The sequence below is a fragment of the Fusarium subglutinans genome (assembly GCF_013396075.1).
Source record: "Fusarium subglutinans strain NRRL 66333 chromosome Unknown NRRL66333_c0000058, whole genome shotgun sequence".
Classification (NCBI taxonomy): Eukaryota; Fungi; Ascomycota; class Sordariomycetes; order Hypocreales; family Nectriaceae; genus Fusarium; species Fusarium subglutinans.
The window spans coordinates 218,258-241,731 of NW_023502121.1; the positions used below are offsets into that span (position 1 = coordinate 218,258).

General features: G+C 49.2%; 10 protein-coding genes across 10 annotated transcripts; 3 read left to right on the plus strand and 7 right to left on the minus strand.

Moving 5' to 3' along the window:
• Positions 1-155: 155 nt before the first annotated feature.
• Positions 156-2,401, plus strand: FSUBG_5770 (serine threonine phosphatase 2B catalytic subunit; the record flags this gene model as incomplete). Its single annotated transcript, XM_036683902.1, has 4 exons — positions 156-330; positions 526-1,115; positions 1,164-2,068; positions 2,302-2,401. 4 exons carry the CDS (start codon positions 156-158, stop codon positions 2,399-2,401), a joined length of 1,770 nt encoding a protein of 589 aa, XP_036538759.1.
• Positions 2,402-3,156: 755 nt separating this feature from the next.
• On the plus strand, positions 3,157-5,706 carry FSUBG_5771 (U1 snRNP; the record flags this gene model as incomplete). The annotated part of the gene is made up of 3 exons (XM_036683903.1): positions 3,157-3,354; positions 3,405-5,247; positions 5,300-5,706. 3 exons carry the CDS (start codon positions 3,157-3,159, stop codon positions 5,704-5,706), a joined length of 2,448 nt encoding a protein of 815 aa, XP_036538760.1.
• Positions 5,707-5,907: 201 nt separating this feature from the next.
• FSUBG_5772 (triose phosphate 3-phosphoglycerate phosphate translocator) lies at positions 5,908-7,397 on the minus strand (the record flags this gene model as incomplete). Its single annotated transcript, XM_036683904.1, has 6 exons — positions 5,908-5,915; positions 6,017-6,314; positions 6,369-6,994; positions 7,059-7,064; positions 7,130-7,197; positions 7,267-7,397. 6 exons carry the CDS (start codon positions 7,395-7,397, stop codon positions 5,908-5,910), a joined length of 1,137 nt encoding a protein of 378 aa, XP_036538761.1.
• Positions 7,398-9,632: 2,235 nt separating this feature from the next.
• FSUBG_5773 (ubiquitin carboxyl-terminal hydrolase 1) lies at positions 9,633-11,768 on the minus strand (the record flags this gene model as incomplete). Its single annotated transcript, XM_036683905.1, has 1 exon — positions 9,633-11,768. One exon carries the CDS (start codon positions 11,766-11,768, stop codon positions 9,633-9,635), a length of 2,136 nt encoding a protein of 711 aa, XP_036538762.1.
• A 794-nt stretch (positions 11,769-12,562) lies between these two features.
• FSUBG_5774 (uncharacterized protein) lies at positions 12,563-13,717 on the minus strand (the record flags this gene model as incomplete). Its single annotated transcript, XM_036683906.1, has 1 exon — positions 12,563-13,717. The coding sequence occupies one exon, from the start codon at positions 13,715-13,717 to the stop codon at positions 12,563-12,565; it is 1,155 nt and encodes a 384-aa protein (XP_036538763.1).
• Positions 13,718-14,919: 1,202 nt separating this feature from the next.
• Positions 14,920-15,750, minus strand: FSUBG_5775 (endoglucanase IV precursor; the record flags this gene model as incomplete). Its single annotated transcript, XM_036683907.1, has 1 exon — positions 14,920-15,750. The coding sequence occupies one exon, from the start codon at positions 15,748-15,750 to the stop codon at positions 14,920-14,922; it is 831 nt and encodes a 276-aa protein (XP_036538764.1).
• Positions 15,751-16,801: 1,051 nt separating this feature from the next.
• Positions 16,802-18,370, minus strand: FSUBG_5776 (mitochondrial fusion and transport ugo1; the record flags this gene model as incomplete). The annotated part of the gene is made up of 3 exons (XM_036683908.1): positions 16,802-17,402; positions 17,449-17,900; positions 17,954-18,370. The coding sequence occupies 3 exons, from the start codon at positions 18,368-18,370 to the stop codon at positions 16,802-16,804; spliced, it is 1,470 nt and encodes a 489-aa protein (XP_036538765.1).
• A 443-nt stretch (positions 18,371-18,813) lies between these two features.
• Positions 18,814-19,435, plus strand: FSUBG_5777 (mitochondrial ferredoxin; the record flags this gene model as incomplete). Its single annotated transcript, XM_036683909.1, has 2 exons — positions 18,814-19,040; positions 19,093-19,435. The coding sequence occupies 2 exons, from the start codon at positions 18,814-18,816 to the stop codon at positions 19,433-19,435; spliced, it is 570 nt and encodes a 189-aa protein (XP_036538766.1).
• Positions 19,436-19,652: 217 nt separating this feature from the next.
• Positions 19,653-20,555, minus strand: FSUBG_5778 (RRP15-like protein; the record flags this gene model as incomplete). The annotated part of the gene is made up of 1 exon (XM_036683910.1): positions 19,653-20,555. The coding sequence occupies one exon, from the start codon at positions 20,553-20,555 to the stop codon at positions 19,653-19,655; it is 903 nt and encodes a 300-aa protein (XP_036538767.1).
• A 390-nt stretch (positions 20,556-20,945) lies between these two features.
• Positions 20,946-22,988, minus strand: FSUBG_5779 (alkaline phosphatase family; the record flags this gene model as incomplete). The annotated part of the gene is made up of 3 exons (XM_036683911.1): positions 20,946-21,153; positions 21,203-22,851; positions 22,914-22,988. 3 exons carry the CDS (start codon positions 22,986-22,988, stop codon positions 20,946-20,948), a joined length of 1,932 nt encoding a protein of 643 aa, XP_036538768.1.
• Positions 22,989-23,474: the final 486 nt, after the last annotated feature.

Genomic DNA, 23,474 nt, shown 5'->3' on the forward strand with positions numbered 1-23,474 from the left:
TGCGCATCGCCGTCTGCCTTTCTACATAGTCGCATTGCATTGTTTCTTTGTGCAAGTTTCTATAAGTATCACACATTCATCGATCATTACTATCAACGCCTTCACCGCCGCCAGCTCCATCCTCCTCTCGCCTCATTGCCCCCTAGCCGCCCACCATGGACTCTGAAGGCGAGGCCAACACTGCGCCCTCTACTGAGGAGCGACGCAACGTCCAGGTCGACAATGCCATTCGCGCCATTCAGGAGAAGAAGCCGGTCCCTGAGATCGATTTTACCATTCACACCATGGAGGACAACACCCAGGTCAGCACCTTGGAGCGTGTGTGCAAAGGTTCGTGATATCCCCTCCAGCTGTCGCCGCCTCAACCCCGCCATCATCATAGACAACAAATGTTGTCGCAGATTTGTCCACAATATTCCTAGCTACCACTCAGGCTTGTATTATGGTACCTGCAACATTACAGCCATGGTCTTTCTCATAAGCTTCTCGCACTCTGACTAACTCTAATTTATCGCATTTTCACAGATGTCCAAGCACCTGCCATGTACAAGCCTACCGACGAGCAATTCTTCGATGATGACACTCATTCCAAGCCCAACCTTCAGTTTCTTAAGCAGCATTTCTATCGTGAGGGCCGTCTTACCGAAGAGCAGGCTCTTTGGATTATCAGGAAGGGTACCGAACTTCTGCGCGCCGAGCCCAACCTCCTGGAGATGGACGCTCCCATTACTGTCTGTGGTGACGTGCATGGACAGTACTACGATCTGATGAAGCTGTTTGAAGTCGGAGGTGACCCCGCTGAGACCCGATACCTCTTCCTCGGTGACTATGTCGACCGAGGCTACTTCAGCATAGAGTGTGTCCTCTACCTCTGGTGTCTGAAGATCCATTACCCCAAGACCCTCTGGCTGTTGCGAGGAAACCATGAATGTCGCCATTTGACTGACTACTTCACCTTCAAACTCGAATGCAAGCATAAATACTCAGAGACTATCTACGAGGCCTGCATGGAGTCGTTCTGCGCTCTTCCCCTTGCTGCTGTTATGAACAAGCAGTTTCTTTGTATTCATGGTGGATTGAGCCCCGAGTTGCATACACTCGACGACTTGAAGAGCGTTCGTTGAACCGCATCCTGCCCACATGTCTGCGACTAACCTTGATAGATTGATCGTTTCCGCGAGCCCCCTACTCAGGGTCTTATGTGCGACATCCTCTGGGCTGATCCTCTCGAAGACTTCGGCCAGGAGAAGACAAGCGACTATTTCTTACACAACCATGTCCGAGGATGCTCATACTTCTTCTCCTATCCAGCTGCTTGCGCCTTCTTGGAAAAGAACAACCTTCTTTCTATTATCCGTGCTCATGAGGCCCAAGATGCCGGTTATCGCATGTACCGCAAGACCCGAACCACCGGTTTTCCAAGTGTTATGACTATTTTCTCCGCCCCCAATTACCTCGATGTCTATAACAACAAGGCAGCAGTACTCAAGTATGAGAACAACGTTATGAACATTCGTCAGTTCAACTGTACTCCTCATCCTTACTGGCTACCCAACTTCATGGACGTTTTCACCTGGTCTCTTCCTTTTGTTGGAGAGAAGATCACCGATATGCTCATCGCCATTCTCAGCACCTGTTCTGAGGAGGAACTTAAAGAAGAGACGCCCTCCTCAACCTCGCCTGGCCCCGCTTCGCCAGCTTTGTCCAACGACCCTGAGTCGATTGAAGTGCGACGCAGAGCCATCAAGAACAAGATTCTCGCCATCGGTCGGCTGTCTCGTGTATTCCAGGTGCTTCGCGAGGAGTCGGAGAAGGTCACAGAACTCAAGACTGTATCTGGTGGAAGACTGCCCGCGGGAACACTCATGCTTGGTGCCGAAGGCCTCAAGAACGCAATCAATGGATTCGAGGATGCGCGAAAGGTTGATTTACAAAACGAGAGGCTGCCGCCCACTCACGAAGAAGTCGTCAAGCACCAGGAGGAGGAGCGAAACACCGCGCTTCAGAAGGCTGCCGAGGATGCCAACAATGACAAGAAATTGCAGCAGCTCTCCAGAAGACTCAGCACGTAAGTCATTCAATATCATGGCATAAGTCAAACCACTAATAGTCGTCAGTGATCGTAAGAACCGGGCTCCAACGTCATGAACATAGTTGTACAGTAGCATATACGTTATTGTTATAAATACTGATGAAGGACTTGGATGAACGATTAATTATCATTCTCCCATATATGAAGGCTGCTAAAGGCTGCCAGGTTTTCCTCTTCATCGTGACTTGGCACTCTGGTCATCACACTAGCAACGAAAAGTCAGGTTGTTATTACTGGTCCCACGCTCTGAACTTGGACAAGGGACAAGGCAGGATAGACGACAACGGCGTTTTCCTGAGTGCCAAGTAGATATGCAAATAGCATTGAGCACACTGTCTATAAGTGGATGTGCTACCAGAAGAGTCTCAAGTTGGCGATGCACCTTAATGAATACATGAATGCTTTTCAATAGTCGATTGCCTTGTGTCTGAAGATAGAAGCTCGGAGAATCTCTCTTGATGAACTTCGATGTAAGCCGCTGCAATCCTTCTTTTGATGCTGGCGGTGGACTTTACAGCCATAGTACATCTTGCTGACATCTTAGAGCCTCTCTTCGCCCATCCCATAAGTACCTAGGTAATAGTTGACCAGCGATGGCTGAGTGATAAAAAAAACACCAAAACATTGCCATGTTGTAGGATCAATTATATTGAAGTACTCTTGTTTTTAATTGTTACAATAAACTAAAGATAACTAGTTCAACATAAAGACATAAAACATCAGCTTTAAAGTAAGTATTGTAAGATATCCACTTAACAGGTATTGATTAATGGCCATCTCCCAGGCTGTTCATATAGGGTAAGCCCATTAGTTGTAGCATCTGGAATCGTCACGTGATCTGGCGTTTTGTATGTCACGTCGCTCAAAGAGCCCTTTGCTTGACTTGAATTATGTCAAGTATTCTTTGTTCTCGAAGATTGCCCCCCTAGCCTGAAGGCTCACCCGTACTCGATTGGCAAACTGCGCTATGCGCTGATCTCCAAGATTCATCTCCGCGCTTCCATGACGCGCGTTGTCACATCTCCTTTTCAATACCTTGCGCCTCAGCAGATAACACCAACATCATGGTGCAATCAGGTGTCGAACAACCACCGTCGAATGGCGAAAAAGGGCCTGCTCCTGAAACGCGCAAATTCAAGGCCTCAGATCTTCCTCTACCTTCGGCGACAAGAGCAGCAATAGAATCGCTGGCCCATAGCTTCAAGAAGGAGGGAGCCTACGATTCTATTCGAAAGCAAGTTTGGGACAAGTTTGAAGCCAGCGTACGACGAGATAGGAATTCATGCGCAATGCCATACTGATGCATAATTAGGATTACGAGGCTCAGGTCACGAAATCGATTCTCGAGGTGGCCGAGCAGGAAATTGAGCGCAACCCACAGCAGCTTCTCACCCTTGATCGAAGAAAGGCTGCGGCTCTAATCGACGGTGCTCTAGAGAGATCCGGGGTTTATCACAAAGCAGAAGATGTCATTAGCCAGCTGATCGACGTGGGCGCCATAGAGGAGCGAATCCGCGAAACACGCCGGGCCGAAGTCGGCGAGGAAGCAGCTGAGGCAGAAAAGCTTCGGGGCGCCAAAACAGACGAAGAATATGAGGCCGAGACTGAGGCTCGACGTGCGGAACGTGAAAAAGTTCGGGAAGAGCTGCGACAAAAAGAAGCTGCAATCGAGGAGGAGAAACGAAGAATCCTCAAAGAGGAACGAAAGAAGGAAGAGCGAGAGCGAGAGAAAGCCGAAATCAAACGCCAGGAAGAAAGAGATGAGCGTCGCCGAAAGCGCGAGCAAGAGCGCGAGGAGCGTGAAAGACTACGAGATATTGAAAGAGAAAAGCGACACAAGGAGCGCGAGCGCGACAGGGACCGAGACCGTGATACAAGGGATAGAGATAGGGACAGGGACCGAGACAGAGATCGCGACAGGGATCGCCATCGTGATCATGACAGACATAGGGATGATCGCCACAAGGAGAAATCAGCGGTTTCTACAGAGCTAAAAGAGAAGCTCTCCAAAGAAGAACACGATCGACTGGAGCAAGAGGCTCTGGCCGATTTACTCCGCGAAAGCTCCAAGCCCGCACAAAAGCAAGAGTTGGAGATTGATTCATCCCTCGCACCACCGCCACGCAAAACGGGGCCTGTTTCGGCCATCAACCCGATCAGGCGAGAACGCTCGTCGATTGCAGAAGCCCGCAAGACCAGCGATGCAGGGCTCGGAGCTGAACGTGATGGCCATGGAACACCTGCACAGGCCAAGAGACCTGAAGCGGACGATCGCAAGCCGAGTCGTAGTACTTCTCGGATCGTGGACCGCGATGGGGATCGCGAGAGAGATAGAGAGCGTGATCGCTCGAGGGAACGAGATTCTCGTCGCGATAGACGCTCAAACTCACCACAAAGAGGCATCAGTGGCCCGCGTATTCGGGACAGACGTGACAGAAGCCGGTCTCGAGCTAGAAGGGAGAGGACTCGTTCACGAACTGGTAGAGAGGACCGTGCGGTTAGAAGCCGATCACGACCCAAGTATGACCACTACGAGCGAAGCAGATCCCGAAGACGTAATCGTAGCCGTTCTCGAGCGAGAGTGGTCGAACGAAGGGAGAGAAGCCGATCAAGACCTAGACCCGAGCGTCGAGATCGAAGCAGAGACAGAAGAGACCGCTCACGACTGCGCTCCGATAGACGGGAAAGGAGCCGTTCCCGCACTGGACGTGATCAAAGCAGGTCCCACGACACTCGTCTTGGCGGAGCTGACCATTATGACCCCCGCGAAAGAGACCGTGATCGAGACAGAGACCGGCCTCGTGACCGAGAGCGCGACCGCGAGAGATCAACTCTGAGACGCAGAAGCCGAGAAAGACCTCGTGACGACCGTGACCAAGCAAAGCCTCGTGAGAAGGAGCAGGAAAAAGCGGCCCCTGAGAAAGAACGCGAAAGAGAAAAGGAAAAACCAACTGAGCGCCGTAGTCGTTCTCCCTCACGAGCCACTGCCAGTGCCGCACGACCGAGCTCTAGCAAAGCTCAGGATGGCCTCGAGGAGTGGAAGATGGAAGAAGTCAGAAAGCGGGAAAAAGAAGCCAAGGCTTATCTGGCGGCTCAGAAGGATGCCAGGAACAAAGGCCTCCCAATACCTGGACTCGATGACAAGAAAAGCAGTGGTGAAATATCTCCTGATCTACGCCGCCGGCGGATTCAAGACGATATCGACAGATATACGCCCGGAGGTCGCGAGGAGCGGAGGAGAAGTCGTTCTAGGAGCCGCAGCCGACAACGGGATGCAACAAAAGATCGAGACCGGGAAAGAGAAAGAGAAAGAGAAAGAGAAAGAGACAGAGACAGAGACAGAGACAGAGACAGAGACAGAGACAGAGTTGATCGTGATAAGCCGAGGGGTGGAGACAGCTATCGCGAGCGGGATAGGGACAGAGATCGTGATAGGGACCGAGACCGAAGAGACAGGGACAGAGATCGCGAAACGGATCGACGTGATCGTGACAGGGATCGTGAAAGAGAACGATCGAGGGATAGGAGGAACAGGCGAGAGCGTAGTCTATCCCCTCGACGAGAAAGGCGGGGAAGTAGAAGTCGCCGTTGATAATGCGTTGGTTTTCACATAATAATCATAGTCTTGGCTGTTTTCAGGCGCATTGGAGGTCTAGCTATACAGCTGGAAGCTCGTTTGCCATGGGTTGGGTGGATTAATAAGATACCCCTTTAAACATGTATTGATAACCATAGCAGGGCTCTTCGAACAGTGCAGCATTACAACTCTGCACGACTGATAGGATACAGAAATTCATTAAAACGTTTGATCATTATTAAAAGTCTATACAATGTCTAAGTGAAATCGTCATCAATGGGCAAACCACGACGAGGTCACCCGAGTTACATGCTCGCTGGATAAACCATGGTAGTGCCATAACGCACCAGCAATTATCACGGTGATGAAACCCAAACATCCAATCATGATACCTTTGCGTAAAGTAGGAGACATCTCGCCCTCTCGATTTAGGGTACCGGTACCCCATGCAACCGCCTCTTCCCACATGTTGAGGAGTTGTTCGTAACCGATCGAATACAGAACAAGACCCATAAGGGCAACGGCGTATCCCAGTGTTTGTGTAAGGGAGATGTGAGTACCCCAAAGAACAACAGAAGCAGCCACGAGAAGGATGCTCTTAAGAATACCACTCAGGGTCATGACAAGTCCTGATGTCTTACCAATCTGAATAGAAGTCAGCGGTGAAAGTGAAATGCGGGGGACAGGATTCTGGCTTACAAGGAAGACGCTGATGACATTCAAGAAGAATGCAAGGCAAGCATTGGCAAGCAGTACGCCATAGCCGGCTTGAGCTGCATCTTCCCATTTAAACCGGGGGCCTTCACTAAACAAGACAACGAACATGTTCATAAGGGTACAAACAGGTGCGAAATAGTAGAGGCCGACAAGAGGATCCATACGGAGACCCTCGGCACTGAGCATGACCTGGATCATGACAATACGCACGGCTTCGGCAATAGTGCCGCACATCTGAAAGAGAAAACCCCACCAGGAGAACTCGATCTCTCCAAAACTGGAAATGGCGACACCAGCAACAATGAGCATGATGTTGCCAAACGTCTTACTATCCGGCTGAGCGACACCCCACATCCACGAAGCCACAAGAGTGCAGACAGGGCCGGTAGATTTGAGCATCTGAATAAAAGCAACCGATAGGTAGAGGTACACGATGTTGGAGAAGACGAGTGAAGCCGAGTAGAGGACGCCGATAGGGAGAATGGTCCGTATGTAGAGTCGTCGAGTGATTGGGAGTGAATGGCGTGAATCAAGAAGAGAAGTAGTGCGAGCAAGCAGTTGCGTTGCCATTGTTGCAAATACAAGATGCCATGTTGTGAGGATGATAGCTGGTAGCTTGTTAGTTTCAAGTCATGATATACTACGCATGAGATGAGCAAGTAGAATACTCACGATATCCTATGAGGGTGAGTTAGCAAACTAATTCAATATTGACACAGCTTGATTGATAGCAGGAAACTTACGGAATCCAGCAGTGTCAATTAGCCACTTGTTGAAGAGAATCGTGGTATTGGAAAAGAAAATCCATGTTCTGTTCAAACATCATGTTAGACATCCCCGCACACATAGAACTTGTCCACATCTAGAGTTCATCACATACATTATGTAGACGGACGCGTGTATTCCTGAACCTGTTCCCTGGTTTAGAGGCTTTTCTGAGAATCCATCGTCGACAGCCTCAGACCCACGCGACATCCTGTTGTTGGCCTCCAGATCATTTGATCCCGCCATTGTTTCGAGTGTCTCAGTTTAGAAGTAAACAATGCTTCGATTTCGTTTCTCGAGATTGGGAGGAGTAGGAAGTGATCGGTGGCTTGCTGACTGTCGTCGGAGACACGATACAGCGCGCAAATAGTGTTAAGCCACCTGGAGCTAGACCCGAACTCTCGTCTTCGAGTGACGTGTTGTCCAAGGGAGAGCAGGGAGAAAAAAAAGTTTGAGGTCCAAAAAGAGGGAGGAGAAGAAAAAGATACCGCAAGTAAAGAAAAAGAAATCCGGTGTCTTAAGAGGCTGGAAAGAGAGGGTTCGATGATGAGGAGGTCTCACAAGACAAGTCGAATAGCACGGTCTGGGAAAGTGGCTGGTTGAGCAACTTCCTTCCTGTTGGTGCAAGCGGAAGCTGATCTGATGCGAGCTTGTTAGTTGCGACTGCCTTTATTAGTGATAAGATTGATCTGTGTATGAAAGCAGGAAGCTTCATATACGTCGTTCTTTGTTCTCGGAATTATTTGCTTTTCGGTTTTATTGCAAAAAATCAAAGAAACGGAAGCAGAGACAAAAGTAGAAAATAACCTTCAAATTTGGACAAGGCACGACACACGTGGGTTCATCGTACTTATTAATAACAAAACACGATACAATCACAGCCAAGGATATACGTTTTCTTATCGCGCTCAGCCTCGAAATAGGCCTATCCCTAGCGAAACATCGGCTCAATGTTGCCGATCTCTGACATATGTAGACAACCCAACATCGGCGGCTCCCAAACGAACAAATCCTACGACTCAACGCCCTGCTCTTCAGACAAAGACGCCGAGTTCCAACCAACAACTGGGTCAAAGAGCGGAACCAATACGTCAACAGACCCTCGTGAAAGAACTCCCTTACTCCCCATCGTTCGTCTAACTCCTCGTACCTGCCAAGCAAGTTACGCTCAAACCTATCATCACAGGCGAAGCTTTTCCAGTGCAAAGGGGCGCAGGACAGTTTGTCCCACTAGGCAAAAGCAGCTGGCTAGACGGCAAGACAAGCCCATGCTGATCAGCATCTGGGGGCATGGGTGTCAGAGACCCTGTCCCGGGGGTTTCTGTTTACGGATTGACCAATCAGGCTCATACATTGACACAGCTAAGCGTCGTCCCCTGGTTGGTACAGGAAGCTTGGCATAATTGCGAGCTGTTTATACGAGGAGACCCTCTTTGGTCTAGATTTCATCTGTAACCACCTAACTTGTTTGGTCCTCTGACTGTGGGACTGTGAGAGCAGGATGAACAGAAAGCACATGGCAGCTGTCAATTCTCCCTTTGATCGGGCTTGGCCGAGTACGTAGCACCTCACAGACCAGGTCCTCGAAAGTTGAACTGGCTCTAATAGTCTAATCTGATGGGGACACTAACAATTATACGAGCTGTTAAATTCCTCCAGGATTGCGATGTTCATCGCAATTCGCAAATGAGGAATTGTGCCAAGGGACTTGCATATCAATGACATCTCATCTTGTCTCTGACTAGTATTTTCCTCAACATGACACATTTAGCAGATATTCAGAAACTCATCATCAACTTAGACGCTTATGCCCTCCCCACTAGTTGCCGATTTAACCGCGGAGTGAAGTTTATCCCGCTTCTTCAGGAGGTTGATTAACCAACTAACACTACAAAATACCACTAGTGACTACGCATTCCAATTCCCCCCCTCGGCATCCTGCCGTTATTGTTTCGGCACTCCGTCGGGTCCGTTCCCACTGGAGTGGGCCAAACCGCTTCTCGACTCTCTATTCTCGGCCCTTCAGTGCCGGCACCATATTTATAACTTTTTTTTGGCCTTTACCTCACTGAAACACATTAACCCATTCATCCAAGCGAGAAACAACAATTTCGGTTAACAATTCAATTCTAGCTGGCTTGTGATAACGATCGGTTTGCTGCGCCGAGAAACCCGTCTATGCATTATAATCCCTTGCACAGAGTAGAGCTATTGGCATCATCCTTTATAATAACTCGAGTAACTGTAATGCGTGCACTTTGAACCGCTTGATCTCTCTATCCCAGACCCTTCTTACAATAAACAGGTATGCCAACCATTGTTAACTGGTTTTTAAACGCCATCGCTATGCTTTTGAATAAAACCCCATAAATGACACCACGCTTGCCTGCTCTTCACTTGTTGCTCGCCGAGACTTGAAGCCCTGTCTACTTATGCACCGCCTCTTCCTTTCCAAATTCCATGCTTCAACTTTTCAGAGCATTATGGCGTAACATGAACCAATGAAGCTGTATTGGTGATCAGATTAGAGCCGCGCGTTGTCGTTTCAATGGCAGCCTGATCATTTGCGACGTATGACGTGGCGTCTTCTTCCAAATTCGATGCCTCCTTTGGCTTGCCATTGGACTTTTGAGTTTCGTGCCCCTGGACTATTTGAGCCGTGTTGTCCGTTGCACTGGCCAGCCCGGTTGCGGCACCAAGATCTGCAACCTCATTGGCATCTTGCATACTTTCGTCTTGATCGTTCATAGCCATCGTGGAGTCCACACAGTCGTAAAAGAGCATAAAGACGCCGGGGGAAAGGCTAAGCACCACATCTTCGCTAACCTTTGAGACGTTGTGGTCGCTCAGCCTCCACCAGTCCATCTCAGGTTCGTCGATGTCGTTCCCTTGATTCTTTGGTTCGAGCTCAGGCTGAGTATCCACTTTGCTATCAGGTTCCTCATCGTCAACTGTTTTGGCAGGCGGGCTATGTCGTGGATATTTGCGATAACATATGTAGTGCCCGTTCTCGTGCCGCCCATAGTGTGTCACCACCGCTCGAAGCTCATAGATAGGCCCCGTAAATTTGGATGAGCCTTGGTCGCCAGCTATCATTGATTCTCGAGGGTCCCCATCCCATTTCTCCTCTGCACTCGATGCTTGGGTTGAGGAATTGGAGGCACTGCCCAAACACCACGGGCCAAGATCCAGTGTCATGGGAAAGTTGACTGGAGCCGAGTTCTTCATCATGTTGAAAGTAGAAGGATCAAACACCGATCGTTGCATGTGGACTGCCAGGCTTTTTGGCGGCCGAGAAATAACAATCTGCTTGGTCTTCGTAGAGCTGACTTTGTTACTAGTCGGAATGCTGCACTTTTCAGTCAGAGTTTTTTCCTCAAAATCATCTTCTTCCAAAGCCAGCTTCACTGCCTCAAGTCGGCGCAGAGCCTTTTGGAGGTGCTCGTCTGGCGTCTCGTTGTGTCGCATCCTGTCTACCAACTTAGACAAAAGGTCCTCATGCTTTAAAAGGGTACACTTCGCACACTCGACGTCCTCGATCGCTTCCACTTTGCTGTAAGCATCCAGCCTTTCATACAGGTCATGCTGATTCTTGTTCAAACCGAGACTCAGTGTCAAGCATGTGAAAGGTATCATGGATAACCCCTCGGAATACCCACACCGAACACAGGCCACTCTTTGTGCGAGCATACCCTCCAACGGATTGTGACTCGACTTGATCTCGGGTGGAGATATTATGCTTTGATAACCACTGTCGTCGCTATGCTCACTCACAGCAGCGTCGTCTTTATCAATCTTAATGGCCAGACCGGGATGTTGAGGCTGTGCGTTCTTGATAGCCTTTGCGACACTCTTATCGATATCATCTAATAATTTGGAGTAGTATTCCTGAGCATCCTGTTGAGTCCATGTGCTCATAGACTTGAGCATACTTGGAGTCCATAACGTACGCCCATAATTCGAAACGTCGTTCAGGTCGGCGATCAGAGCCCGTAATGTTTGCGCAACGTCCTGATCACCACTTTTATTTGATGCTTCAAGATAGGTGGAGAGGTATTCAGGTAAAGGTTTGAGTGATGAAAGTCCTTGGAGTATGCTATTCTGGTAGCATGAGTTGTCCATATTGCCAAGACCTGGTGGACGATCGGATTCGGTCTTCAAGCCCAGAACGCTGCCGGTCATGGAGAGGGCGCGTTTTCTAACTTCAAAGACTGAGGACATGACGCCGCCGGGGCGAGTCAGCCCCAAAACCCTCTGCATCTTGTCGCTTTTGACGGCATGGTGGCTTCGTTCGACGAGAGACATCGACTCGGAGGTGGCGGTTGTAGTGGAATTGTCGGGTGTATCCAAGGCATTCAGGAGGCTCTCAGGGACAACGAATACAAGGCCGTCCCAAAGACTGGTTCCCAAAAGGTGTATTAATTCTTGAAAGGTGGTGGTTGAAGCATATAAGTTGTATGTAATAGTGACGACAATGATGAGACAAGAGATGAGGACACTCGGTTGGGTGATGCGATCCCAAGGATTCTGTCGTGGAAAGAGCTGCCGGTGAGCTGCCACTTGATCGTCGTAGAACTCGTCGTAGAACTCGTCGAAGTCAGGATGTTGAGACGTCATGCTGTAATGGAGGCCGGATTAACCTCCGCCTAGAAATTCGAAGTCGCAGCGCAGCTCGAAGTGTCTTAGCCTCGGACCCGTGATCAGGAAAGTAGTGGTAGAATATTGGTGCCGATCGAAAGGCAAGCCATGGCCTACTGTGGGCGAGAAAATGCGACAGAGAAAATTGATGCGATGGCGGGTTTGAATGGCGGTTGAAATGATGCAGTTGGCAGAAATATACGATTTGGAAACGCCACTTGAAGAGGCGAGAAAATTGGCAGAGGAGGAGACAATTGCGACAATGAGATGTGGTCGTGTTGGAACAGCTTTTGCTGAAATTGATACAACATTGCATCTTTGGGTTAGTGGATTCTAAAACAAAGAGACAGTGCTGTCTCATACTCTACACTGTACATTGTTCCTGCATCATACCTAGGCTTACCTTCAGCTTGCCTTGGGTTGTCGTGGCTTTCTAGAACGTTAGTACAACGTAATTTACTATATATAGAAGATACTAGAAATCACAAGATGCAACACAGAGTCATCCGTATGATATTTGTAATCGAAATTCCAGAGTTTGTAATAACAAAAGTGACAATCCCACGATGGATGACATGTCTTCCACTTCCAAAATCACAAATCATGAAATAGTATGTAGCTAAGGTAGGTAGGTAGATAAGAACAAGAAAAGGAACAGACAAATCGTAAAAGAATATATAATTTATGTACAAGAAAGTTAGACCGTTCATCATTTTGCATGTCATGTTCATCATAATGTTTGTTTTTGTTGTTGTTTTACTGGTTCAAACAAGTCATTGCCGTTTGGCTGGAACGACATAAGCCAACTTTGGCTCCTCAACGGCAGCGTTTTCGAAATTCGACCACATACAGAGCGACACGGGTGTTGCGGGAAGCTCAACAGGGCTTTGGTTCTCCTCTACAATTGGAGCAAGCGGTGGGTAGGAGGGTGTGAATCCGGCCGTGGTTGGTGTAACAATGAACTTGTCATCAGGGCCACGAGCCAGATGCAGGTGCAGTGTTGATGGCGCACTTCTTGTAGAGAAGTATCCCCATGATTCCCGTGCTAGTGACATCTCCGGGGTTTCTTGATCTCCCTTCTTTCTGAACCATTTCATCCATACAAATATGCCTACTCCAACCAGACAGCAGACGCCAGCAACAGTGCCTGCAGTCACCGCTCCTGTTGGGCTTATACCGCTGCCCTTCTTCTCTTCTTCCTTGTCTTCCGAAGTGGCTGATTCTGTAGCAGAAGTCGTAGGATCAGCTGAGGCAAAAGGCGGTTGGAACACCCTGTCGGGTACTTCTGATGTTTCGACTGATAGGATATCAGAAGTTGATGAGGATGTAGTTGTGTATGTTGGAGCAGAAGTTATGGCTGATGTATATTCAGGAACCGGGAGCAAGAAGGCATAGCTTTCGTCCTGGTCTTTGTCGAGTACGCATTCCTTATCGTCTTTGCAACTATATCCAAACGGGCAGCATCTCCCGGCCCCGTTCATGGCACCACAGCGTTTGAGTTTCCGATCTAGTGCAAGTGTTTTGACCTCAGCTTCTGGGTTCGTTGATGGGTTCTGTCTCTCGATGTTGCAGGTTATGGGCAAAATGATCTCGCACTCTCCTTTGGAGTTCTTCGGGCAGCATAGAGCAGTTGTGTTTGCAGCAAGGACCTTGCAATCAGCCTGCGAGGAACAACAGAAATCCCCGGGAAGGTCGTTGCCACACCAATGGTCTCCGGATATCGGACATGACCCATCTCGCCTTTGGTGTTGTGATGGGAAGTCCAAAAAGGATGGAGGAGCCCTTCGAGGGCTTTCAGGTTCTCCGTTGGCAAAGACTCTGACATGTGGTTCAACGGCAGCTGGACTTGCTGGAGCAAGCAGAAAGGAAACCAGCACAAGGAAGATCCTGAGGACATGTCCCTCGTGAGGCTGGAGAGTAAAAGCCATGGCACATCTACATGGAAGATGAGCGATATCACCGACAGGCTGGAGGTGAGATATGCCAGAAGGAAAGAGAGCTGGTAGGAGTGAGAGCAAAGCGCCTCATATGCAGACGCCGTGCAGCAGTTCTTAATGATAAAGAAGCAAGAGACGCAACTGAAAGACGCATACCAAGCTATTCCGGCAACCCAGTCCCATTGTTAGTTCTTCCCTACGTGAATCACAGACCAGAACCATCTCTATTTTCGAGCTGTTGGTTCTGTTCTGAGAAACAACCAAGTCAGCCTCGAGGGCATGGGTCGCGGATCGCCTGGAGACGCCAATCACGAAGGCATCTTAACCGCGGGCGCGACAAATAGCGTGGACTAGGCCCCAAGAAGTGGTCGATGTGCCCCTCTAAGTTATTCTCCCCTGACACAACCCAAACCCTCGGAAGCGAGGCCAGAAACGACTCTCTTCTATAGGGCGGTGGTTTAGAAACCTCAAGGATCGAAGCGACGCAGGTTCAAGGTCTGGCGCTTATACAAGTGGGGAGGATCCTCCGAGGGACACGCTATTGGGAGTTGAGACAACCACTTGGCCGCGGATGGTAGACGCTCAGCCGGCCAAAACGAAACGAAACAATTGAGTCAGTCATTGTCCTCGAAGGTCTGCGCTGGGTTACTTGAATCGCTTTTGAGAGGAGGGAACCTCGAAATAGCAGCTCCGGTATAGCAGCCATAAGGCTTGCCTTCGGCCTGATCATGACCTGGATTCTCAGTTTTCGATCGATAACTATCAATCGGATGCATTGTAGTAGACACGGGTGGCTTAAAGAAAGAAAACATGGTTCACTGATAAAAAAAAATTGCTGCAATCGACAATACAGATCCCAGAAATCTCCAACGGCAAGCTTGGTATATCAGCCACTAGTGAGGATCAATGATGATGGCCTCTGGTTGGTGGGGTAGGTAGCACGTTAATTGATATGTAGATAAAGGTTCATCTAGACTTGTCTCATCAGATAGTATATGTTGAATTTAAGCCGTTATCTGGTGCAGGGGGAGCGAGCTCTGGGAGCTCACGCGATGGGCTGACTGCGGCGAGAGCAAAATGCGAATCATCACCTTGAGCCGAATTAAAAAACATCGCCCCAAAGAAAAAAAAAAGCACCGACAAACAACACCAGTCTCAAGATGCCATAAACCGGCCCCCCATAACCAATCAGCTTAGTACCGAGTGGTACACTTTGCAGTCGTTGTAGCTCTGGAGGGGCTCTGCTCAACAGATGATACCCCTCCTTCGACGATGGTTGGACCAGGAACTTCATAGTCAACAGAGCTAGAGTAAACGTTTACAAGAACCCCCGGATCTTCGATGTCGTAAAGCTCGGTACCGAGATATCCAGAGGGAGAGTCCGAACCATCACCTGTGATTCTGAGGTTGAAGCATTGTGGATAGTTTTGGGCACCGCCTCGCTCAAGAGCGTTGTGCAGAGCAATTATCTCGTGTCGAAGAACGTAGTTACCGGTTGCAATGTTCTCTGGAATTCGAACGTTCCACCTGTCTCCGTTTTCTTGAAGAACGCTGTCTGCATACCTGCCAGGAGTGCCCTGTTCAAGTTGACCCAGGCCATCAATCTTGAAGAACTCAAGCTCAGTCTTGTCAACTCGCTCACAAGGGCCCTTGCAATTGGCAAGGTAGTTCAAGACAGGGCCGATGTGGTTCTCAGGCCAGCCTGACCATCGGAGAGTGATGACATCGCCTGCTGTGACTTCGATGTGGCCCTCGGCTGGAGTGGCATCGCGGTGGCAGATGATATCAGGATCGCCATAGGCTTCAGGGGAAACGAAACCATTGTCTCGCTGCGAGATGGTCCAGCCAGCAACGACAGGAGGGTTCTCCATGTAGGGAAAGTCAGTGCTGCCATAGCCTTGATAAGACACACCGTTGATGATGATCTCATCAACATGGCCATGGGCAGAAACGATGATGGCGGGAAGAAGAAGGGCAAGCCAGTAAGCGGCCTTGAAACGAGTCATCTTGAAGGGAGAGCCCATGATGAAGACTGAGACAGAGGTCGAGAAATATCAATGAGTGTGTAGTCAAAGAAAGAGTGTTGGAACCGGATGAAGGAAATGCTCTGCGGTTTTCGTTTCTCCTAAGTTGAGGGGATCACTCAGATTTTATACCTGAAGCTGGGATTATCAAATTTCATTTGAACATCTGCGCTTGAAACTCTCCTGCATCTCCTCCACACCAACGATAACCTTACCTTGATTAAAGGCACATAGGAGTTTTCCTCCGATGTAGTTATCCTATTTCTTGGCGAATCAACACCCGAAGGATGTATCGGCTGTATCATGATTGGTCTCCCTTTCGGCTGTCAACCTTTATCCCCTGATCTGTACAACATTCCCAGACAAGATTTCCGCAGGGCCAAGAAACAGCCACAGTAGGAGATACATCAGACGAGAAAGCAGAGTCAGAGGTAAATACTGGATAATGACTGCTTGGATCAGGGGGGGAGAGGCTGAACCAAAGCGTCAACTTGGTCTCTAGACGAATAGGGTGTTGTTTCTACCTGCATGCAAACGGAACAGAACGTGACGGGGGCTTGCAGCCGTTGTTTCAACATGGGGTATTCCGACTGTGCGTACTCATTGGAGAAGCGCTGGTCAATGACCTGCAGCAACCCGTACGCCACTTGGAGTTGAGACGGCTGAATTAGAGTCCCGGGATGCCGAAGGCTGGATGACAAGTATGAGAGCATCGGATCGGCCAGTCGAGAAAGACGGAAACTAAGGGCAAGCCCAGTACCTAGCTTGCTAAGCAAAATAGATCTCTCAAGCCGAAATCTCACTTAACTGTCAAGTGAACAGGAATTCGTAAGATATTCAAGAGTTGTGATCTGTTGTTTGGATATAAATATGTGTGGACTACTAGAAAACAACCCCCTTTGTCATTTTACACCATTTTTAGAAAGATGGAGGTGGATATCATGCCGTCTCTTCGTCAAGCTTGTAGGGGAGAGATACATCCCAACCGCAACGCCATGCCAGGAAAATGCACCTCGGTGCATACACCACAAACATTCATCATTGTGTCGTCTTAGAACTCGCCTTCTCCACCATGGCCAACCACACTGGCAGTCCAGAGACCAACGAGTCCCCACCAGTTGACCTTCCAGCCTCTCCAGAGTCCCTCGCGACCCTGGCCCTTGTAGACTGTGGCGGCGACACCTTTAGTCTTAGCCTTGCCTTTCTTTGCTGCAGCTGGTTTCGTGCTGGTAACCTCGTGAGTTCCCTCCTCGTTCACGATATGGAACATGGTGCCAAAAGTGCCTTCATAACGCCCTGGGGGGACAATAGTTGTAAATTGTTGGTCAGGACCGCTAAGTGCTTGCACATATTCGTGGCTTGACAGAACCGAGACCTGTCCACGTCGAAGGACAGTCTCAATGGGAAGCTTGAGCAGAATTGCAGAGGATGAGGCGACAAATTTGGCGATAGAAAAGGTCATTGGCGAGACATGACTGTCGATCATAAACTGAGTTCGGAGAACCAGGGGTGTTGAGAGAGTGATAAGAGGGTGGATCAAGGAGTTGAGGACGGTTGGTAGTACTAGCATCGACGAGCACAGGTATGAGGGGAGGTTTCTGAGGGTGGCTAGCGTCCTGCGCTGGCCGTTCGAGCTCGGAGTGACGATAAGTCTGGGCAACGTTAATTATGCTGCAACCAAGATGCGAAAGAACATACCTAGTTCGCACCAAGTCTAATGGTGATAGAGCGAGTCCTGTAGCCACAGCAGCAGCCGCGGCAACAAAGAGCGACGCCCACGGATACGGCGAGGCGATATCGATCATGCGGTCGATGTCTTCTCTAACGCCCATGTCTGGGACATTGAAGATCGCACTGAGAAAACTTCTACCCCAGTTTTCCAGCAGCGACTGCAACACCGTATAGAGAAATGTCGCATTTGATCCCTTCCATACACCCCAAGCACCTTCTTTTCCCCATAGCTGCCCAATCACTTCGAGAATCGAGTCTGGTCGACGAAGTGTGAGGTAATGTTCCGGAACATTCGGTTTCTTCACAGGAGAGGGGGCTCGTCGACCGTGTGAGCCTCTAGGAGTCGAGGGACTGGGAGTTGATGGTACGTGAGATGTGAAATAGGCAGGTTCCTCGCCCTCAGAATCTGAGTCTCCGAACTATGCGTCATGATTTAGCGGTGTACCTCCCACCAAGCTCGAAATCCACTTACACCACCATACATAGAGCTTCCATGAAAAGAGGGCTGTCTCTTAGGCGTCTCGGGCTCGACAGGAGTTTCGTATGCAGCATTTTCATCCTGGTTCCGGACCTGAAGCAGTGTCTTTGCTACCTCGAAAGGTTGGGCCATGAGCACTGAGCTGTACTTCCATAGCAGCTCGTCGATAAGGTCCTTGACATTCTGGACCATAGACGGGGAGGTATCGCCTAGATAATCATTGTATTCGAGGTCGGACAGGATATCGCGTGCTTTGGAGGCATATCTTTCACCAGCTGCAGTCACATGTCGTCCATCGGGGAATGGGTTTGGGCTCGGGCTCGACTTATTGACTGTCTCGGCGGCTTCTCCGATTGTGGGAGGGATATAGTATGGCCTCAAGGGATTGACGCCCTCTCTGTGAGTCGACATGGCTGGCCGAGACAACACGACGACATAAACCTCTATAAGAAATTATTATAGAGAAAATGCGACAGTTGAGAGCTCCAACGTTACCCGATTCTCACCAGAGAAAATGAAATCATGCCTGCCACAGGCCCCACCCCGGCCACCCGGAGTTGGACGTCGGACTCCGGCCAATGAATTTCCCGGCCGAAAGCGCTGTTTTGCTGATCCGCTATCCGAAGCTACTCACTTTTTTTCGGGCTTGCTTAATATCATCTTGGACGTGAGAGGACGAGACGGGGGCATAAGCGTCCATTGACCGAAATTGGCGCATCTAGAGCCTCTCAACACTTTCCCTCTTCAACTAAAGGACTGTACAGCTTGTCATTGAATATATATCGTTCGAGCCCCTCAATTCTTCCATTAATTTTCGACAAGAACCCCGCCAATATCCCGAATTCGCCGAAACTATGTCTGCGTCACGATCGTTTGCGACTTGCTTGGCCAAGCTCCCGGCTACGGCACCTCGAACAATACAGCCAATCCGACTTGGTCAGAATGTACTGTCTCGCACATCCAAGGGTCGATCTTCTACAATCTCTCGATTTACTCGCTTCTCGCCTGTTTCCCATAGAGCATTTACTACCACGACACAACGGCGACATGGACATATTGACCCCCCAAAGCCCGGTGAAGAGTATGTAGAACCTAAAACCCCACTTGGGAGGCATTTGATTAACATTGCTTAGATTATATGTCACATTCATCGAGAAGGACGGCACAGAGAACAAGTTCGCTGTTTCTGAGGGAGATAACCTTCTCGATATCGCCCAAGCAAACGATCTAGAGATGGAGGGCGCATGCGGGGGATCTTGCGCCTGCTCGACATGCCATGTTATCGTTGCTGACGACGCATATTTCGACAAGATGCCCGAGCCCGAGGATGACGAGAACGATATGCTGGACCTGGCCTTTGGACTCACCGAGACGAGTCGATTGGGTTGCCAAGTCAGGATGACCAAGGAGCTAGACGGCCTAGTGGTGAAGCTGCCATCAATGACGAGAAACCTGCAAGCGAGCGATTTCAGTTAAGAAGCTTAATGAAGCACATGTTTTGATATGAGATGAGGAAAACTCTGTACTTGTAAAACTACTGTATTTTGGAAAGATCGGACGATGGCGGGGATTCAGGTGCATCATATGGGGTATCTTTGTGACATTTAGTTGTACAGCCGGAAGAGCACGGCCTGATGATTCCACTACTCCTCTTAAACGAAATAAATAAATAAATAAACACACTGAAATGATATTACGCCTCCTCGAGCGCTCCCTTTTTCAACCCACCGCCTCCTGAGGCGATCAATTCCAAGAATCCCTTCTTACTCATCTCATTGACCTTCTCCTCCCGCTTCTTCATACCGATAACACCCTCCTTTTTCACACCCTTCTCAGCTTCAACGGCCTTGACTTGTGCGGCACGAACGGCGTTGAACAGCTTGACAACACCACGCTGCGCAACCTTTCGTAGTCTCCTCTCCGTCACCATAATCTCCGATGTTGATGTCTCGAGCTCTCCAGTGGCGTCGCTTGTGGTTGCGATAAGAACATCCTTCACACGGCCCTTCTCGAAAGCTCGCTTCTTCTGCTCGCGCATCTGCTTTTTCGCCTTAGATTCTAGGGCGCTGTCAACAGCGGCCTTGGAGGCTTCGTGTGCTGCGGCACTTCGGGCGAGGACAGGATCCGATCGCTTGGACGATGATAGCTTGGTAGAGAGAATCTTGGAGAGCGATGTTGCGAAAGCATTGGGGTCGTTTCGCTTCGACTTTTTGCGTTTGTTTGTGGAATTGCCATCCTCATCGTCATCCTCTGACCCTTCGTCGTCATCATCGTCTTCCTCTTCATCGGATTCGGCTTCTGGTTTGCTGTCTCTGGCATTCTTGGCGTTTGTTTTTGTCTTCTTCGGGGGCTTATTCGGCACAGCTTCCTCGTCTTCTGAGCTGGAACGTTCATTTTCGGAGTCGCCAACATCATCCACCTTGACATTGTGAATATCGTCGTCGGAATCGAGCAGATTTACAGCGTCAAACTCTTGCGCCTCCTCAGATTCAGAGTCACTGTTGTAATCTCGGAGTTGCTTTCTCCTTTGCTTCTTTGTGGGCCTTTGTAGACGACCATCGTTCTGTCTCTTCTTGTTGTTTCCAGGTCCCGCCATAGTGAAATGTTTGCGTCGAGTTGATGAAGCTGGGATATCTAATGCTTCCAGAGCAAATCGTTGCGAATCTGAATTGGACGTCAAACTTTTGAGAATTTTGCCGGGGAAATTTTCTGGCCAGTGGAGGGGTGGGCCTGGGCGGTGAGCTAAGCTTCTGTGCCATCTGTGGATGGATAGTGGGGCCGATGTTAGTGGGGCCGTATCTAAGAGGTCCCTGTATGGAGTACAAGCAGAGTGTAATGATTGAATAGCAGGTATTACTCTATGGAATTATTTACATCCCGGCTTGGTGTTGAGTAAGGATTTCAAGGTGAAAAGAGTGGTGTTAAATAGTGCTATATTTTCCAAATACTGAATATTGGTCCCACCTCTTGTGTAAAGAGCTACCATCTAAAAGAACTTGCTGAGCTTGTCCCACAGTGATGGTGGGGTAAGGACTGTCTCAACAGGAACTGCTTCAGGCGCATCCGGAGCTTCCACTGTTGTCTTCCAGGTTTCCTTTCCGTCGATGTAAAGAGTGTAGTGCAGTGAGCTCCCGCCGTTCTCAAGTTTCTCAATAGAAAAGGATCCAAACTTGGACTTGCCTCCAGGGATATAGCTTGATATTTGTTAGCGATTATGCCTTATTCAATGGAGCATAAACTTACTTCATCATAATATCATCATCTGTCTGCTTGTATGTTGGGAATGGAGAAGCGAATTGGTTCAACGGACTAGTCGAAAACTCGTGAGCAGTAGCAGATTGTGGCCATCGCGAGTCAGCTGGGGGTGGAAATTTGGTTGCTGCGAATTCATGACGATCTCCAGAGAGGATAACGACACTGGCGCCTCGAGCACCAGAATCCCACATGGCTTCAAGGACTTTCTTTCTCTCAGCAAGGAAACCACCCCAGGTGTCCTTCACATTTATAGGCCAATTCTTAGTGAAAGGAACGGAAGAAGCAATGAACTTCCAGCGAACCCCTTGGGGAACAGGACGCTCCAACCATGCCAGAAGGTCAGCCAGTTGCTCCTTGCCTAGCATAGTCTTGTCTGTGGCATTGAATGGGGCATTGTTGCTAGAACGATAGCTGCGAGTATCCATCATAAAGAAGCTGGCTGGTCCCTGGGTGAACTCGTACCATGTGGCATTGCGTCTCAGGTTGAGAGGACCTGCAGCTTCGGAAATCGGTGGATTAACATTGGCTTGGTAGATGTGCCAAGGGTCAACAGCCGCGCTATAGATGCCAGTCGTGTTTGAAGACCAATCGTTGGAAATCTCATGGTCATCGAGTACATGGATCCAGCTCAGATTCTGTGCAACAGGGGCCCAGTCAGGTGAAGCGTAGATTTGGCGGTATTGCATGCGATACTCTTCAATTGTTTTCCCAAAACGTTCAGGGACGTCAACATAGATGAAGTCGCCAAGAAAGAGCATGAACTGAGGATCCAACTGGGGAATTAAACCTGCAAGATTCCTCAGACCAGGGATAGCCAAAGCATGTTCCATGGGGTTGTAGGGAAATCGAGGAAGAATGCAAGACGTTGAGAGGAAGGTAAAAAGGCCATCCTTGGTGTTAGGCATCTCTCCAACCTTGGGAGCAGAGCGGAACTCGCCGGTGTGGTTGTTGGAAGTCCTCCACTCGTAAATATTCTGCTTCGCCGAGTCAAGAGGCACTGTGAGAGTTGTAGTAAAATCGGTGCTGTTGTCAGTCGAAGCGATGTAGCCTGCAGTGAGCCAAATCTTAGTGTCATAGGTCGGCTCATCATCCTTAATGTGGTATTCGAATGTGATGGGCATTTGCGACTGATCGGGCTCACGAATGACGAACCTCGCCTCCGATGGTGACACATATCCAAGTCTAACAAAAGAAAGATCATCAGAAGGATAATACCACCTTGCACGAAATAAAGCATCAGCTGTCAAGCCGATAAGAGTAGCGTTGATGAGGAAGGTCAAGAACGACGCAATTGGGCGCCTAGCACTGGGAGCTCCAGATAAGAGGATGTTCGCGATGCTAGGAACTTTCTCTCCAACCGTAAGCTTCTCCTGAATGTCGACAACCTCCGTAGCAACCTCAGGCTCAGGTGCGACTGCGACACCGTCCTGTGTTAACAAGGGAGTTTCGGAGGTGACTATGGACTCTTTCACAGTGACGTCGACTTCATCCTCGAGAACTCCAATCTCTGGCTGAGCGAAGTAACTCGAAATGTAAGAAGGAACATAGATTGCGAAAAGTGCAAACGCGATGGAAGGAAAATGTGCCTGAAGGATTCGGTTAGTTGGTGAGATAAAAGCTTCTTGAGCTTGAGCATACTGGGAACTATAGTCTATGGTCAGCACTTTTTTTCCCGCGCTGTCAAGTATAAGCCACTTACAAGTCTGAAGAATATGAGAGCGCTTATCCTCAGAGCGACTGAGGACAGCTTTGCGGCCTTCGTTTGAACAGCCATGATGACGAGTCCCTCTAAAAGGAGACACCAAAACAATCAGGGGAGTTCGCGAAAGCTGGGATAAGACGAGGCGTGTAAGACAAGACAGCTCTAAAATTGGCGGTAGAATTAAGGAGAGTCAAGAAGAACAGAAGCTGGAAGTTTATATATCAACAACTCAACGCGTCATGAGGAGCAAGTTATTTATCAAAGAAAACAGCCCCGTTTTACCTGAAGCTTTGTTTATGAAGGACTACCTTACAAGGGGGTGAGGTCATGGTCTTAGATGACCTTGTCCTGTAACATCGCCTTGGCTCGTATTGGCCATACGCTCGTTTGTGGCTTGACTGTGGCTGAACGGCTTTTCTGCCTGAGGTAGAAAGCTGGGCTTGCTAAAATGGAGCCCAGGAGGGGTCTTTCACCTAGGTACGCGGCAGAGGTGTTCCACCCCGCCGCCTGTGCTACACAGCTAGAGCCACACTTTCAATGCCCCTCTCCGATCTCGGC